General features: G+C 46.4%; 1 protein-coding gene across 1 annotated transcript in view; it reads left to right on the forward strand.

Annotated features, from left to right (window-relative positions):
• RECQL4 (RecQ like helicase 4) overlaps window positions 1–12,943 on the forward strand; it is a 33,241-nt gene that overhangs the window by 7,212 nt on the left and 13,086 nt on the right. Inside the window, exons 9-16 of the mRNA XM_069005618.1 lie at window positions 138–272; window positions 365–457; window positions 549–685; window positions 783–866; window positions 942–1,121; window positions 6,463–6,645; window positions 9,213–9,390; window positions 9,521–9,795. Of these exons, the coding sequence (XP_068861719.1) occupies window positions 138–272; window positions 365–457; window positions 549–685; window positions 783–866; window positions 942–1,121; window positions 6,463–6,645; window positions 9,213–9,390; window positions 9,521–9,795 (1,265 nt within the window). The remainder of the gene's footprint in view (window positions 1–137; window positions 273–364; window positions 458–548; window positions 686–782; window positions 867–941; window positions 1,122–6,462; window positions 6,646–9,212; window positions 9,391–9,520; window positions 9,796–12,943) is intronic.

Consider the following 12,943-nt stretch of genomic DNA (forward strand, 5'->3'; position numbering starts at 1 on the left):
AGAAAATGTGGGATTGGTCCCAAAAAATGCACTTTCAAGGCTTAAAAATGGGATTTTTTCCCTAAAAATGAGGATTTGGACCTGAAAAATGTGGAATTTTCCTCCTAAGATCCCACCTTTTCCTCTTTTCCCTCCAGACAGCGGAGCCCGTGGGGATAATCCCCAGCTCACCCCGAATTCCCTGGATTTCCTGCGGCCGGAATTCTCCCCCTCCCCTCCTCCAGCTGCCGTGGATCCCCTTTACAGCCCAGCCCCCGATGGGACAATCCCAGGTAAATCACGGAGCAAAATCCCTGGAAAAACCATGGAAAAAAAAAAACATGGAAAACCCCCCCACATTCCAACCTCCTGAATTCCCCCCCAGATCCTCCGGAAGAAGTCCTGGAAGCTCTGAGAAATTTGGGATACGATTCCTTCCGGCCGGGCCAGGCCGAGGCCGTCATGCGGATCCTTTCCGGTTGGATTTCCCCTTCTTTTCCCGCCTCCATTCCCACCTCCTCCTAGGCCCAACTTCCCGAAATTCCCGGTTTTTTTGTGTGTTTTCCCAGGATTATCCACGCTGGTGGTGTTACCCACAGGGATGGGCAAATCCCTGTGCTACCAACTTCCCGCTTTTCTCTATCACAAAAACTCCGGGAGCATCTCCCTGGTGATTTCCCCGCTCGTTTCCCTCATGGACGATCAGGTATTCCTGCAATTCCCACTTTTCCCACCTCAGATTCTGCTGGATTATCCCAGAAAACAAAAAAAAACCCCAACCTCTGGAATATTCCCAATCCCAGGTTTCCGGCCTCCCCCGCTGCCTCAAGGCCGTCTGCATCCATTCCAACCTTTCCCAATCCCAGCGGGAAGCAGCCATGGAAAAGGTGACAACAATTCCCAATTTTCCCTATTTTACAACAAAGAAGAAATCTTGGATTATCCCGGCTTTTTTCCAGCAGGTCAGGAATGGCCAGGCCCAGATCCTGCTGCTCTCTCCGGAGGCTCTGGTGGCATCGGGATCCTCTTCCCTGTTTTTCCGGGATCGCCTCCCTCCCGTGGCTTTCGCCTGCCTGGATGAGGCTCATTGCATCTCCCAGTGGTCCCACAACTTCCGGCCCGCCTACCTGCGCGTCTGCAAGGTGCCCCAGCGGGAAAACCCTTGGGGAAAAAGCGGGAAAACCCTTGGGAAAAAAGCGGGAAAACCCTTGGGAAAAAGTGGGAAAACCCTCAGGGAAAAAAGCGGGAAAACCCTTGGGAAAAAGCGGGAAAACCCTTGGGGGAAAAAGCTGGAAAAGCCTTGGAAAAAAGCGGGAAAATCCTTCGGAAAAAAAGCAGGAAAACCCTTGGGGAAAAAGCGGGAAAACCCTTGAGGAAAAGCGGGAAAACCCTTGGGGAAAAGCGGGAAAACCCTGGGGAAAAAAGTGGGAAAACCCTCAGGGAAAAAGCAGGAAAACCCTCGGGAAAAAATCGGGAAAACCCTTGGGAAAAAAGCAGGAAAATCCTTGGGAAAAAGCGGGAAAACCCTTGGAAAAAAGCAGGATAACCTTCAGGAAAAAAAGCGGGAAAACCCTTGGGAAAAAAAGCGGGAAAACCCTTGGAAAAAAAGCAGAAAAACGCTTGGGGAAATGCGGGAAAACCCTTGGGAAAAAGCGGGAAAACCCTTGGAAAAAAGGGGGAAAACCCTTGGGGAAAAGCGGGAAAACCCTTGGGGAAAAAGTGGGAAAACCCTTGGGAAAAAGTGGGAAAACCCTTGGGAAAAAGCGGGAAAACCCTTGGGGAAAAGCGGGAAAACCCTTGGGGAAAAAAGCGGGAAAACCCTCAGGGAAAAATCGGGAAAACCCTTGGGAAAAAATCGGGAAAACCCTTGGGAAAAAAGCAGGAAAATCCTTGGGAAAAAGCGGGAAAACCCTTGGAAAAAAGCAGGATAACCTTCAGGAAAAAAAGCGGGAAAACCCTTGGGAAAAAAAGCGGGAAAACCCTTGGAAAAAAAGCAGAAAAACGCTTGGGGAAATGCGGGAAAACCCTTGGGAAAAAGCGGGAAAACCCTTGGGGAAAAGCGGGAAAACCCTTGGGGAAAAAGTGGGAAAACCCTTGGGAAAAAGTGGGAAAACCCTTGGGAAAAAGCGGGAAAACCCTTGGGGAAAAGCGGGAAAACCCTTGGGGAAAAAAGCGGGAAAACCCTCAGGGAAAAATCGGGAAAACCCTTGGGAAAAAATCGGGAAAACCCTTGGGAAAAAAGCAGGAAAATCCTTGGGAAAAAGCGGGAAAACCCTTGGAAAAAAGCAGGATAACCTTCAGGAAAAAAAGCGGGAAAACCCTTGGGAAAAAAAGCGGGAAAACCCTTGGAAAAAAAGCAGAAAAACGCTTGGGGAAATGCGGGAAAACCCTTGGGAAAAAGCGGGAAAACCCTTGGAAAAAAGGGGGAAAACCCTTGGGGAAAAGCGGGAAAACCCTTGGGGAAAAAGTGGGAAAACCCTTGGGAAAAAGTGGGAAAACCCTTGGAAAAAAGCGGGAAAACCCTTGGGGAAAAGCGGGAAAACCCTTGGGGAAAAAAGCGGGAAAACCCTCAGGGAAAAAAGCGGGAAAACCCTTGGGAAAAAAGCGGGAAAATCCTTGGAAAAAAGCGGGAAAACCCTTGGGAAAAAACTGGGAAAACCCTTGGGAAAAAAAGCGGGAAAACCCTTGGGGAAAAAGCGGGAAAACCCTTGGGAAAAAAGCAGGAAAACCCTCAGGAAAAAAGTGGGAAAACCCTTGGGGGAAAAGCGGGAAAACCCTTGGAAAAAAGCGGGAAAACCCTTGGGAAAAAAGTGGGAAAACCCTTGGGGAAAAGCGGGAAAACCCTTGGGAAAAAAGCGGGAAAACCCTTGGGAAAAAAGCGGGAAAACCCTCAGGGAAAAAAGCGGGAAAACCCTTGGGAAAAAGCGGGAAAACCCTTGGGAAAAAAGCGGGAAAACCCTTGGGGAAAAAAGCAGGAAAACCCTCAGGAAAAAACCAGGAAAACCCTTGGGAAAAAAAAGCGGGAAAACCCCTCAGGAAAAAGTGGGAAAACCCTTGGGAAAAAGCGGGAAAACCCTTGGGGCAAAAAGCGGGAAAACCCTTGGGAAAAGCGGGAAAACCCTCAGGAAAAAGTGGGAAAACCCTTGGAAAAAGCGGGAAAACCCTTGGGGAAAAAGCGGGAAAACCCTTGGGAAAAAAGGGGGAAAACCCTTGGGAAAAAAGCGGGAAAACCCTTGGGGAAAAAGCGGGAAAATCCTTGGGAAAAAGCGGGAAAACCCTTGGAAAAAAGCGGGAAAACCCTTGGGGAAAAGCGGGAAAACCCTTGCGGAAAATGCGGGAAAACCCTTGGGGAAAAAAGCGGGAAAACCCTTGGGAAAAGTGGGAAAACCCTTGGAAAAAGCGGGAAAACCCTTGGGAAAAAGCGGGAAAATCCTTGGGAAAAAGCGGGAAAACCCTTGGAAAAAAAGCGGGAAAACCCTCCGGGAAAAAGCGGGAAAATCCTTGGGAAGAAGCGGGAAAACCCTTGGAAAAAAGCGGGAAAATCCTTGGGGAAAAGCGGGAAAAACCCTTGGGGAAAAAAGCGGGAAAACCTTGGGGAAAAAAGCGGGAAAACCCTTGCGGAAAATGCAGGAAAACCCTTGGAAAAAAGCGGGAAAATCCTTGGAAAAAAGCGGGAAAACCCTTGGGAAAAAAGCGGGAAAATCCTTGGGGAAAAGCGGGAAAACCCTTGGGGAAAAAGCGGGAAAACCCTTGGGAAAAAAGCGGGAAAACCCTTGGGGAAAAAAGCGGGAAAACCCTTGGGGAAAAAGCGGGAAAACCCTTGGGGAAAAAAGCAGGAAAACCCTCAGGGGAAAAAAGTGGGAAAACCCTTGGGAAAAAAGTGGGAAAACCCTTGGGAAAAAGTGGGAAAACCCTTGCGGAAAAAAGCGGGAAAACCCTTGGGAAAAAGTGGGAAAACCCTTGCGGAAAAAAGCGGGAAAACCCTTGGGGAAAAAGCGGGAAAACCCTTGGGAAAAGCGGGAAAACCCTTGGAAAAAGCGGGAAAACCCTTGGGAAAAAAGGGGGAAAAACCCTTGGGAAAAAAGGGGGAAAACCCTTGGGGAAAAGCGGGAAAACCCTTGGGGAAAAAAGCAGGAAAACCCTCAGGAAAAAACCAGGAAAACCCTTGGGAAAAAAAAGCGGGAAAACCCTTGGGGAAAAAAGTGGGAAAACCCTTGGGAAAAAGCGGGAAAACCCTTGGGGCAAAAAGCGGGAAAACCCTTGGGAAAAGCGGGAAAACCCTCAGGAAAAAGTGGGAAAACCCTTGGAAAAAGCGGGAAAACCCTTGGGGAAAAAGCGGGAAAACCCTTGGGAAAAAAGGGGGAAAACCCTTGGGAAAAAAGCGGGAAAACCCTTTGGAAAAAAGCGGGAAAACCCTTGGAAAAAAGCGGGAAAACCCTTGGGGAAAAAGCGGGAAAACCCTTGGGAAAAAAGCGGGAAAACCCTTGGGGAAAAAGCGGGAAAATCCTTGGGAAAAAGCGGGAAAACCCTTGGAAAAAAGCGGGAAAACCCTTGGGGAAAAGCGGGAAAACCCTTGCGGAAAAAGCGGGAAAACCCTTGGGGAAAAGCAGGAAAACCCTTGGGAAAAAGCGGGAAAACCCTTGGGAAAAAGCAGGAAAACCCTTGGGAAAAAGCGGGAAAACCCTTGGAAAAAAAGCGGGAAAGCCCTTGGGAAAAAGCGGGAAAACCCTTGGGAAAAAGCAGGAAAACCCTTGGGGAAAAGCGGGAAAACCCTTGAGGAAAAAGCAGGAAAACCCTTGGGGAAAAAACGCGAAAACCCTCAGGAAAAAAAGCGGGAAAACCCTTGGAAAAAAGCGGGAAAACCCTTGGGGAAAAAAGCGGGAAAACCCTTGGGAAAAAAGCGGGAAAACCCTGGGGAAAAAAGCGAGAAAACCCTCGGCGAAAAAAGCGGGAAAACGCTTGGAAAAAAGCGGGAAAACCCTTGGAAAAAAGCGGGAAAACCCTTGGGAAAAAAGCGGGAAAATCCTTGGGGAAAAGCGGGAAAACCCTTGGGGAAAAAGCGGGAAAACCCTTGGGAAAAAAGCGGGAAAACCCTTGGGGAAAAAAGCGGGAAAACCCTTGGGGAAAAAGCGGGAAAACCCTTGGGGAAAAAAGCAGGAAAACCCTCAGGGGAAAAAAGTGGGAAAACCCTTGGGAAAAAAGTGGGAAAACCCTTGGGAAAAAGTGGGAAAACCCTTGCGGAAAAAAGCGGGAAAACCCTTGGGAAAAAGTGGGAAAACCCTTGCGGAAAAAAGCGGGAAAACCCTTGGGGAAAAAGCGGGAAAACCCTTGGGAAAAGCGGGAAAACCCTTGGAAAAAGCGGGAAAACCCTTGGGAAAAAAGGGGGAAAAACCCTTGGGAAAAAAGGGGGAAAACCCTTGGGGAAAAGCGGGAAAACCCTTGGGGAAAAAAGCAGGAAAACCCTCAGGAAAAAACCAGGAAAACCCTTGGGAAAAAAAAGCGGGAAAACCCTTGGGGAAAAAAGTGGGAAAACCCTTGGGAAAAAGCGGGAAAACCCTTGGGGCAAAAAGCGGGAAAACCCTTGGGAAAAGCGGGAAAACCCTCAGGAAAAAGTGGGAAAACCCTTGGAAAAAGCGGGAAAACCCTTGGGGAAAAAGCGGGAAAACCCTTGGGAAAAAAGGGGGAAAACCCTTGGGAAAAAAGCGGGAAAACCCTTTGGAAAAAAGCGGGAAAACCCTTGGAAAAAAGCGGGAAAACCCTTGGGGAAAAAGCGGGAAAACCCTTGGGAAAAAAGCGGGAAAACCCTTGGGGAAAAAGCGGGAAAATCCTTGGGAAAAAGCGGGAAAACCCTTGGAAAAAAGCGGGAAAACCCTTGGGGAAAAGCGGGAAAACCCTTGCGGAAAATGCGGGAAAACCCTTGGGGAAAAGCAGGAAAACCCTTGGGAAAAAGCGGGAAAACCCTTGGGAAAAAGCAGGAAAACCCTTGGGAAAAAGCGGGAAAACCCTTGGAAAAAAAGCGGGAAAGCCCTTGGGAAAAAGCGGGAAAACCCTTGGGAAAAAGCAGGAAAACCCTTGGGGAAAAGCGGGAAAACCCTTGAGGAAAAAGCAGGAAAACCCTTGGGGAAAAAACGCGAAAACCCTCAGGAAAAAAAGCGGGAAAACCCTTGGAAAAAAGCGGGAAAACCCTTGGGGAAAAAAGTGGGAAAACCCTTGGGAAAAAAGCGGGAAAACCCTGGGGAAAAAAGCGAGAAAACCCTCGGCGAAAAAAGCGGGAAAACGCTTGGAAAAAAGCGGGAAAACCCTTGGGAAAAAGCGGGAAAACCCTCGGGGAAAAAGCGGGAAAACCCTTGGGAAAAAAGCGAGAAAACTCTCGGCGAAAAAAGCGGGAAAACGCTTGGAAAAAAGCGGGAAAACCCTCGGGAAAAAAAGCGGGAAAACCCTCAGGAAAAGCCTTCTGATCCCGCTTTTCCCCCACAATTCCAGGTTCTCCGCCAGCGCCTGGGCGTCCGTTGCTTCCTGGGCCTCACGGCCACGGCCACGGCGGCCACGGCTCGGGACGTGGCCCAACATTTGGGAATTCCGCCGGAAAACGGGATCGGCGTCCGCTCCGCCGCCGTTCCCGCCAACCTGCTGCTCTCCGTGTCCATGGATGCCGACAGGGATCAGGTGAGGAGGAATTTCAGTTGGATTCAGATCCTTCCCGAGGCTTTTCTGTGGGAAAAATCCCAGGTTTTGCGCCTAAACTTTGGGGTTTTGGGGAAAATCCCTCATTTTTAGGGCCCAATGATTGGTTTTAGGGAAAAAATCCGGAAAAAATGTCGTTTTGTGGGAAAAATTCCACAGTTCTGAGAGGAAATCCCGATTTTTAGTATCCAAGCCCAATTCTCTGAGGAAAAATCCCATTTTTAGGGTCCAAGCCTGATTTTTAGGGAAAAAAATCCCATTTTTGGGGAAAATTGCTCATTTTTAGGGCAAATTTTTCTATTTTTGGGGCTGAATCCCACAATTCTGAGGCAAAAATCCCCATTTTTAGCATCCAACCCCAATTCTTAGGGAAAAAATCCCATTCTTAGGCCCTAAACTTTGGGGTTTTGGGAAAATCCCTCGTTTTTAGGGCCCAATGATTGTTTTGAGGGAAAAAAAATCCCGTTTTTAGGGTGTAAAATGTCGTTTTGTGGGAAAAATTCCACAATTCTGAGGGGAAATCCCGATTTTTAGGCTCCGACCCCAGCTTTTAGGGTAAAATCCCCACTTTTAGCATCCGACCCCAATTTTTAGGGAAAAAAATCCCCATTTTTAGATCTAAACTTTGATTTTTTGGGAAAATCCCTCATCTTCAGGGAAAAATTCCATTTTTAGGGTCCAAACTTCAATTTTTGGGAAAAAAAATCCCATTTTGGGGGGAAAAATTCCTCATTTTCAGGGGAAAACCCCATTTTTAGGATCCAAACCACCCCAATTTTTGGGGAAAATATCCCATTTTTTGGGAAAACTCCTCATTTTTAGGACAAATTTCCCCATTTTGGGGAAAAAAATCCCTCGTTTTTAGCATCCAACCCCAATTTTCTGAGGAAAAATCCGATTTTTAGGGTCTAACCCTGATTTTTAGGGAAAAAAATCCCTTTTTTTTTGGGAAAATTGCTCATTTTTAGGGCAAATTTTTCTATTTTTGTGGCTGAATCCCACAATTCTGAGGCAAAAATGCCCATTTTTAGCATCCAACCCCAATTCTTAGGGAAAAAAATCCCATTCTTAGGCCCTAAACTTTGGGGTTTTTGGGAAAATCCCTCATTTTTAGGGCCCAATGATTGTTTTTAGGGAAAAAAATCCCGTTTTTAGGGTGTAAAATGTCGTTTTGTGGGAAAAATTCCACAATTCTGAGGGGAAATCCCTATTTTTAGTATCCAACCCCAATTCTCTGAGGAAAAATCCCATTTTTAGGGTCCAACCCCAGTTTTTAGGGAAAAAAATCCCATTTTTACGGTTTAACCCTGATTTTTTGGGAAAAAAAAATCCCGTTTTTTGGGAAAATTGTTCATTTTAGGGCAAATTTCTCCATTTTTGGGGCCAAATCCCACATCTCTCAGGCAAAAATCCCATTTTTAGCATCCAACCCCAATTTTTAAGGAAAAAATCAGTTTCATTTCCCACCTCCAATCCCAATTTTCCAGCCCCAAATCCCATTTTTTGGTTTCCAATCCCAATTTTCCACCCCAAATCCCATTTTTTAGGCTCCAATCCCAATTTTCCCGCTCCAAATCCCATTTTTTAGGCTCCAATCCCAATTTCCCACCCCCAAATCCCATTTTTTGGGCTCCAATCCCAATTTTCCACCCCAAATCCCATTTTTCGGGTTCCAATCCCAATTTTCCGGCCCCAAATCCCATTTCCCACCTCCAATCCCAATTTTCCGGCCCCAAATCCCATTTCCCACCTCCAATCCCAATTTTCCAGCCCCAAATCCCATTTTCCACATCCAATCCCAATTTTCCACCCCAAATCCCATTTTTTGGTTTCCAATCCCAATTTTCCACCCCAAATCCCATTTTTTAGGCTCCAATCCCAATTTTCCCGCTCCAAATCCCATTTTTTAGGCTCCAATCCCAATTTCCCAGCCCCAAATCCCATTTTCCCACCTCCAATCCCAATTTTCCAGCCCCAAATCCCATTTTCCACCTCCAATCCCAATTTTCCTGCCCTAAATCCCATTTTTTAGGCTCCAATCCCAATTCTCCAGCTCCAAATCCCATTTTCCACCTCCAATCCCAATTTTCCCACCTCCAATCCCATTTTCCCACCTCCAATCCCAATTTTCCTGCCCCAAATCCCATTTTTTAGGCTCCAATCCCAATTTTCCAGCCCCAATTCCCATTTTTTGCCTTCCAATCCCAATTTTCCACCCCCAAATCCCATTTTTTAGGCTCCAATCCCAATTTTCCACCCGAAATCCCATTTTTTACCCTCCAATCCCAATTTTCCAGCCCCAAATCCCTTTTTTGGGTTCCAATCCCAATTTCCCACCCCCAAATTCCATTTTCCACCTCCTATCCCAATTTTCCACCCGAAATCCCATTTTTTACCCTCCAAACCCAATTTCCCACCCCCAAATCCCATTTTCCACTTCCAATCCCAATTTTCCACCCCCAAATCCCATTTTCCCACCTCCAATCCCAATTTTCCACCCCCAAATCCCATTTTTTGGGCTCCAATCCCGCTTTTCCCGCCTCTCCCAGGCTCTGCTCTCGCTGCTCCGATCGGATCCCTTTGGATCCCGCCACCCCCTCATCGTTTACTGCACGCGCCGCGAGGACACCGAGCGCCTCGCCGCCCTCATCCGCTCCCAATTCCCGGAATTCCCACCTCGGCAATTCCATCCCAACCCCAAACCCCTCGGAAAAAAACCCGGCAAAGGTAAGAAAACCCCCCCCCCAAGCTGGAATTTTATTGGAATTTGATCGGAATTTCGCTGGAACGAAGCCGGACAAACCCCAATTCGGGTGTCGAATCCCAAATTTCCTCACGGAATCCCGTGTTTTTCCAGGGAAAACTCCCGGAATTCCCGCTTTTTGCTCAGCTACCGCCTACCACGCCGGGTTATCCGCCCGGGAACGCCGGCGCATCCAGAGGGATTTCATGGGCGACCGCATCCGGGTGCTGGTGGCCACGGTGGCCTTCGGAATGGGTTTGGATAAAGCCGACGTGCGCGGGATCGTCCACTACAACATTCCCGGGAATTTCGAGAGCTACGTGCAGGAGGTCGGGAGGGCCGGCAGGGACGGAAGCGCCGCGCGCTGCCACCTCTTCCTGGAGCCAGAGGTGGGCGCGGCCGCCGGAATTCCGGGAGAGCCCTCGCGATGTGGGGGGCTCGTCCGGGACAAATGCGCAACGTTTGGAGAGGTTTCCGTGGGAAAATGCTGGAAATTGGGAGTTTTCTGGGGGAAAATCCCAGAAATTTAGGGTTTTCCATGGAAAATCCATTGGAATTCGGAGTTTTCCATGGGAAATTTACCAAAATTTGGGGAGTTTTCCATGGAAAATTCCCAGAAATTCAGGGTTTTCCATGGGAAATCCATTGGAATTTGGAGTTTTCCATGGGAAATTCCCCCAAAATTTGGGGAGTTTTCCATGGGAAAATCCCAGAAATTTGGGGAGTTCTCCATGGGAAATCCTTGGAATTTGGAGTTTTCCGTGGAACATTTGGAGAGTTTTCCATGAGAAAATCCCAGAAATTTGGAGTTTTCTGGGGGAAATTCACCAAAATTTGGAGAGTTTTCCATGGGAAATCCATTGGAATTTGGAGTTTTCCATGGGAAATTCTGAGAGTTTTCCAGGGCGAATCCCAGAAATTTGGGGAGTTTTCCATGGGAAAATCCCGGAAATTCAGGGTTTTCCATGGAAAATCCATTGGAATTCAGAGTTTTCCATGGGAAATTCCCCCAAAATTTGGAGAGGTTTCCATGGGAAATCCCTTGGAATTCGGAGTTTTCCATGGGAAATCCCTTGGAATTCGGAGTTTTCCTGGGAAATTCCCCCAAAATTTGGAGAGATTTCCATGGGAAAATCCCAGAAATTTGGGGAGTTCTCCATGGGAAATCCTTGGAATTTGGAGTTTTCCATGGAACATTTGGAGAGTTTTCCATGGGAAAATCCCAGAAATTTGGAGTTTTCTGGGGGAAATTCCCAGAAATTTAGGGTTTTCCATGGAAAATCCATTGGAATTTGGAGTTTTCCATGGGAAATTCTGAGAGTTTTCCAGGGCGAATCCCAGAAATTTGGGGAGTTTTCCATGGGAAAATCCCGGAAATTCAGGGTTTTCCATGGAAATCCATTGGAATTCAGAGTTTTCCATGGGAAATTTACCAAAATTTGGGGAGTTTTCCTTGGGAAATCCATTGGAATTTGGAGTTTTCCATGGGAAATTCACCAACATTTGGAGAGTTTTCCATGGGAAAATCCCGGAAATTCAGGGTTTTCCATGGAAATCCATTGGAATTTGGAGTTTTCCATGGGAAATTCCCCCAAAATATGGAGAGGTTTCCATGGGAAATCCCTTGGAATTCGGAGTTTTCCTGGGAAATTCCCCCAAAATTTGGGGAGTTTTCCATGGGAAAATCCCAGAAATTTGGGGAGTTCTCCATGGGAAATCCTTGGAATTTGGAGTTTTCCGTGGAACATTTGGAGAGTTTTCCATGGGAAAATCCCAGAAATTTGGAGTTTTCTGGGGGAAATTCACCAAAATTTGGAGAGTTTTCCATGGGAAATCCATTGGAATTTGGAGTTTTCCATGGGAAATTCCTCAAAATTTGGAGCTTTCCATTGGAAAAATCCCAGAAATTTGGGGAGTTTTCCATGGAAAATTCCCAGAAATTCAGGGTTTTCCATGGAAATCCATTGGAATTCGGAGTTTTCCATGGGAAATCCTTGGAATTTGGAGTTTTCCATGGGAAATTCTGAGAGTTTTCCAGGGCGAATCCCAGAAATTTGGGGAGTTTTCCATGGAAAATTCCTGGAAATTCAGGGTTTTCCATGGAAAATCCATTGGAATTCAGAGTTTTCCATGGGAAATTTACCAAAATTTGGGGAGTTTTCCTTGGGAAATCCATTGGAATTTGGAGTTTTCCATAGGAAATTCCCAAAAATTTGGGGAGTTCCATTGGAAAAATCCCAGAAATTTGGGGAGTTCTCCATGGGAAATCCTTGGAATTCAGAGTTTTCCATGGGAAATTCTCCCAAATTTGGAGAGGTTTCCATGGAAAAAATCCCAGAAATTCTGAGTTTTGCAGGGGAAATTCTGAGAGATTTCCTTGGGAAATTCCCAAACTTTGCAGTTTTCCAGGGAAATCCATTGGAATTCGGAGTTTTCCATGGAAAATTCCCAAAATTTGGAGAGTTTTCCATGGAAAATTCCCAGAAATTCAGAGTTTTCCACAGAAATCCCTTGGAATTCGGAGTTTTCCATGGAAAATTCCCAAAAATTTGGGCAGTTCCATTGGAAAAATCCCAGAAATTTGGGGAGTTCTCCATGGGAAATCCATTGGAATTCAGAGTTTTCCATGGGAAATTCCCAGACTTTGGAGCTTTCCATGGGAAATCCTTGGAATTCAGAATTTTCCATGGGAAATTCCTGGAATTCAGAGTTTTCCTTTGAAATCCATTGGAATTTGGAGTTTTCCATGGGAAATTCTGGAAATTCAGTTTTCTGTGGGAAATCCCTTGGAATTCAGAGTTTTCCATGGGAAATACCCCAAAATTTGGAGAGGTTTCCGTGGGAAATCCATTGGAATTCGGAGTTTTCCTTGGGAAATTCCCCCAAATTTGGAGAGGTTTCCATGGAAAAAATCCCGGAAATTCCGAGTTTTCCAGGGGAAATTCTGAGAGTTTTTCTTGGGAAATTCCCAAACTTTGGAGTTTTCCATGGGAAAATGCCGGAAATTCTGAGTTGTCCATTGGAAATCCTTTGGAATTTGGAGTTTTCCATGGGAAATTCTGAGTGTTTTCCAGGGCAAATCCCAGAAATTTGGAGAGTTTTCCATGGAAAAAATCCTGGGAATTCTGAGTTTTCCTTTGGAAAATCCCAGAAATTTGGGGAGTTTTCCATGGGAAATCCCCTAAAAAATGGGATTTTTTGTGGGAAATCCATTGGAATTTGGAGTTTTCCATGGAAAATTCCCAACATTTGGAGAGTTTTCCATTGGAAATCTCACAAGATTTGGAGTTTTCCATGGAAAACTTCCTGGAATTCGGAGTTTTCCATGGGAAATCCCAGAAATTTGGGGAGTTTTCCATGGGAAATCCATTGGAATTCAGAGTTTTCCATGGAAAATTCCCAAAATTTGGAGAGTTTTCCATGGGAAAATCCCGGAAATTCAGAGTTTTCCATGGAAAATTCCCAGAAATTCAGGGTTTTCCACAGAAATCCCTTGGAATTCGGAGTTTTCCATGGAAAATTCCCCCAAATTTGGAG

Source organism: Aphelocoma coerulescens, chromosome 2 (genome assembly GCF_041296385.1).
Source record: "Aphelocoma coerulescens isolate FSJ_1873_10779 chromosome 2, UR_Acoe_1.0, whole genome shotgun sequence".
In the NCBI taxonomy this organism is placed as follows: domain Eukaryota; kingdom Metazoa; phylum Chordata; class Aves; order Passeriformes; family Corvidae; genus Aphelocoma; species Aphelocoma coerulescens.